General features: G+C 35.9%; 1 protein-coding gene across 2 annotated transcripts in view; it reads left to right on the plus strand.

Annotated features, from left to right (window-relative positions):
• Positions 1-5,200, plus strand: part of LOC106883800 (prostatic acid phosphatase) — a 19,378-nt gene that overhangs the window by 2,226 nt on the left and 11,952 nt on the right. For both annotated transcript variants that reach the window (XM_014934936.2, XM_052977211.1), the window contains exons 2-3: positions 3,091-3,183; positions 4,589-4,675. In XM_014934936.2, coding sequence (XP_014790422.1) covers positions 3,091-3,183; positions 4,589-4,675 — 180 coding nt within the window. The remainder of the gene's footprint in view (positions 1-3,090; positions 3,184-4,588; positions 4,676-5,200) is intronic.

Genomic DNA, 5,200 nt, shown 5'->3' on the forward strand with positions numbered 1-5,200 from the left:
GCCGACAAAAAACTTGTGAGTGGATTTGGTAGATGGAAACTGAAAGACGCCCGTCGTATACTTAGCGGTTCGGCAAAAGAGACCGATAGATGAAAGTACTAGGCTTACAATTGATAAGTCCTGGGGTCAATTTGTTCGACTAAAGGTGGTGCTCCAGCATGGCCGCAGTCCAATAACTGAAACAAAAATTTAAGAATAACTCGAAATGTTTTCCCCGTTGTTTTCAAAGTGCGTACTTCCAAAAAAAACTTGAAAACTTCTTTCTGAGTGCCTTGGGGGACAGGGAAAGGAGAATAAAACAAAAATATAGATTTTCATAAAAAATTTTTTTTTCCATATATAGCCCCACCCCCATTCAGGCATAGTGAGAAAAATTTCCAGAATGAAATATGACAATTGCAGAGTTACACAAGCAGACTGTTATCTTAACACTGTTGAATGAATGCCTGGTGTGAAATTGATTGGTGAGATAAGCTGCAATGGATATATATCACACAGTGCATTTCAATCAATATACTCACTCTACTACTGGCAGATATACGAGTGCATTTTTTACATGACTTATGGACTCGTTGACAGCTTACACACACATACACACATGTATACATATATAAACATTTATGTATGTTTATATACAATACATAGACATATAAACACTGTGTATATGTACAAATATATATGTATGTATAATATATATTTATATATACGTGTATAAGGGATGACCACTAGGTGGACATCCAATGTGCTAGAAAGAGGTCATCAACGACCCAACCGCAAAGAAAAAGTAATATTTTCTTTGTGGTTGGGTCGTTGATGACCTCTTTCTAGCATATTGGATGTCCACCTACTGGTCATCCTTTATACACGTGTAATACAATTTTTTCTGAATTTTCAGATTTGTTATATGCTAGGCCACTTGGTTTTAAATTGAATTAATATTCTATTTATCACCCTATCTATCTATCTATATCTATATCTATATATATATATAGAGAGAGAGAGAGAGAGTTGTAGTAGTACAACAAGGCACCAGTGATTACTGGAAATAACAGTCGATAAATTTATGACACTATAGTGAAGTTTCACTATGTATATTATTGACAAAGACTTGTGAGGGCAGGGAACATAAAAAATTTCGTCTTACTTCTAAGAAGAACATTAGGATAAATGGACAACCCAGAATCGGATAATCCAGTATCTAAGTTTCGGACTCTTCAAATACGTTTGTTATCGTCAGTTTGATTAGTCTTCTTCAGGTAGATTTTTACCTGGACAATATTTCAAATATTGCCACATGAATACCAGTATACTTGCCTGAACGCCTTGCTGTTAACAGAACTGAGAACAATACTGATCCATGATAGAAAATTCCACAAAAGAGTACGCCATTTGGTGAGAGATAAATATTATTTATTTAAAGGTCACAGTACATGTATTGAAGTGCTCCTAATATGTGGTTTGCACCTGAAGAATACGCTTGAGTTCTCTAAATACATGAAGCTATTAATAGCACTTCAATACATGTGTTGTGACCTTTAAATAAATAAGATATGTATATAACGAGCAAAGTAGCTTGTCCTAAATTCTCTAAACAAGATATAAATAGTAACAATACTAGATGGTAACATTTGACACTACAACATGGTTGTTCTGTACAGCATTATGTTAACTACATTTTGACCTCAGGAAAACATTTTTTTCCAGCTGGTTAATGACATAAAACTTGTGTCTGATATATTGTAAGGGAGTGAATCATTGCCCCCCTGCTTTTGCAAGACCCCAGTAGACCATGGTTTCTGGGTCTTTACCCAATCATTATTACTAGATACCTACCTGCTAGAGATGGCAGTCAATCGTCCCTACTCACAATATAATACATATATATATATATTTATATATCCAAAGTTTTAAATTTAAATTTAAGAGAGAGATTTGACGCTAATATCCATTATTATTGTAATTTATTCCTATTACAATAATAATGGATATTAGCGTCAAATCTCTCTCTTAAATTTAAATTTAAAACTTTGGATATATAAACAAAGAGAACAATCCCTAAGGAGTCTAATTTAGACTATTTTTGCGGTGAAATCTCCTGCTATATTGGTAATGGTTACATAGTTTACTATGAAAAATTATATATTTATATATATATATATATATATGTATATATATATATACACACACACACACACACACACATATATTCAGTCCTAGATTGTCAGGTGTTAACTCAGTTGTCTCTCTGAATATATATTGCTTCCTGTATCTAATTGCTATACAAGTTTATTATGAAACATCTGTGTGTTGTGTTAATCCATTTGCAGTATATTCCAGTAAACACACAAACATGCTCTCTCTCTCTCTCTCTCTCTCTCATACACCACAGACAACCATCTGTTATTGCTGACTTGTGTCATTCTTAACAATGTTATCATGTAATTTCCCAGGCATTTCAGCTGTTTTTGGCATGGTTTCTATGGCTGGAGACCCTTCCTAATGCCAACCACTTCACAGAATCTACTGGGTGTGCCTTTTATATGGCACCAGCTCAGGTGTTTTCTATGTGGCTCCAGCAGAGTCACCAGGTAACTTTCAAGACAAAGACCTCTTAGTTGAGAGAGGGAGAGGATCTGGGGGGGGATGTGGCTGTGTGCCAGGTGAGAGGTTAGAGTATGGTAGTGAGACAGGGATAGTTGCCTTACTATAGAGGAGATATTTGGTGACCCTAATAGGGCAAGGAAGGTGTGACAAAGTTAGGGGGGAGAGAGAGAGAGAAATGGTGTTGGAGATGTGTTGGGGTGGAATAGGAGTAGCACAGAGAGGATAGAGTGGAATGTTCCATGAGAAAGTCTGAGGGAGGATATATTGAGATGGTGAGGGAAATTGGAGAGGCTTGGGAGGGGGTAGGGAAAATATGTGAGAGCAAGGAAATTGTGTGGATAGGCATGAGAGAGAGAGATAGTGAAGAAAAGAAACAAAATCTTTCTTTCTGTTTAAAAAATTTTTACATATTTTTTATTTCCAAATTTTATTTTTTTTTGTAACCTTATTTTCTCTCTTTTTTTTTTCTTTTTTTTCAATATGCAGTTATATCGGCATGGCGACAGATCCCCTATTTCAGATTACCCAAATGATAACTTGACAAATGCTTGGCCAAAGGGACTTGGACAGCTTACAAAGGTAAGTCTAGATCAAAATTAGGGTCCATCATCATATCGACCCTTTAACATTCTCATTGTTCTGCCAAATGTAAATATTTATTTATTCATATTGTTTCCAACTAACCATTTATCATGCTGTAACATAGAGATTCCTATATTGCGATTGTATATCTTCAAAACGACATTGTAGGGTAGGTAAGAGAGGCAGAATCTGGTTAGTTTGAACATAAAACAAGTAGAATATTTGGGTCAGATATGGCTGGATTAAATGCCCTTTTGGTGCTAACCCACCTGAGACCATTTTTGGTTTTATGATACAGACCTAGTTTTAACTCTTTAACATGGTTATTCCAGTCATCATCATCATCATTTAACGTCCGCTTTCCATGCTAGCATGGGTTGGACGATTTGACTGGGGACTAACGAACCAGAAGGCTGCATGTCACCAACACGGAAGCGAGACCACTGCTTTGGCAGTGATCCCGCTCGGATGGTGCTGTTAGCGCTCCACTGGCATGAGTGCCAGTTGTTAAATCTGGTTCAGTTTCGATCTCACTTGCCCAACAATGTTAAATATCTATCAAAAAATAGAATTGATATTTTCTGCAAGTTATGTCTCAATAAACTTGTATTTTAACCAAAGAAAAAGCAAATTCCACTTCACCCTTCCATTCTTGCTTGCTTCCATTGACATGTTGCTGTTTTTCTGTCCCTTCTTTTACCCTTTTGTGACGAGGTATAGGGGGACACCTGAACATTATATATAATAAACTCATTAACCCTTTTCAACTGTGAAATTAAAGTTCATGGTTATTCCAGTAATGACAATATCTACCAAAAAATAGAATTGGTATTTTCTGCAAGTCATGTTGCCTCAATAAACTTGACAAAATCCAGCAGAAAATCATTTCAAATCAGACATTCCTTAACTTAACTTTGATTGGCTTATAAAACTGTTTTTTGCAGTTAAGGTTAATGAAATTTTCTAGAGAATATATCTGATTTCTGCAGTTAAAAAGTTCATTTTTGTATTAAAAAAATTCTAGATGTGAACGAAATTATGATAGAAGATTGACGATGCTTGTATGACGGTGATCGTCATTGACAACTATTGCATAACGTCAAGGTAAGAAAACACACACACGATGGACTTTTAGTTTCCATCTAGCAAATTCATCCAGGGTTGTAGAAGAAGACACTTGTCCAAGGTGCCATGCAATGTAATTGAACCTGAAATCACACCCTATCATTCTTTTTTTACCTGCCCGCACAGTCTTTCTCCAAAACTGGACCTCCTCCATTAAAATTACCAAATGCCACAAAAGACGAAGAATCCAAGCTTTAACCCCTGTCCCATCTCTCTGTCCTTCCATTCTGTTATGTCTTAATTCTTAACCGTTTCTCTTCTGTTGGCGTCTTAAAAGGTTGGTATGCAACAGCAATACGAACTTGGAAAATACTTGAGAAAGCGCTACGATGGATTCCTCAACACTTCTTTCAACGCAGAAGAGGTGAATATATTTTCTTTACTCATTTTACTCTTTTCCTTGTTGGTGTCAGTCAGTAGCTCGTGGCCATGCTGGAGTACCACCTTGCATGCTTCAGTCACTTGTTTGACTTCCGGTATTCTTTGTAAGCCTAGCACTTACTTTATCGGACTCTTTTGCTGAACTGCTACATTATGGGGACGTAAACACACCAACATCGGTTGTGAAGTGATGATGGGGGGGGGACAAACATAAACACAAAGACAAATACACACACACACACACACATATATATATATATAATTAACATAATAGGGTAAAAATTTGATATTAATTAATATCAATTTAATACCAGGAAACTAGCACATTAAAAGAATCAGAAGGTTCAGAATAAATTTTCTGAGATCCTAAAAGGATTATAGTACTTGTGTATATAAAAAGAGGCCCCTAAAGTGGACAGTTAATATGCTTGAATTTTTTAAGTGATCTTTTTCGAGCACATTAACTGTCCACTTCAGTGGCCTCTTTTATATACCCAAGTACTATATA

This window comes from Octopus bimaculoides, chromosome 27 (assembly GCF_001194135.2).
Source record: "Octopus bimaculoides isolate UCB-OBI-ISO-001 chromosome 27, ASM119413v2, whole genome shotgun sequence".
Lineage (NCBI taxonomy): Eukaryota > Metazoa > Mollusca > Cephalopoda > Octopoda > Octopodidae > Octopus > Octopus bimaculoides.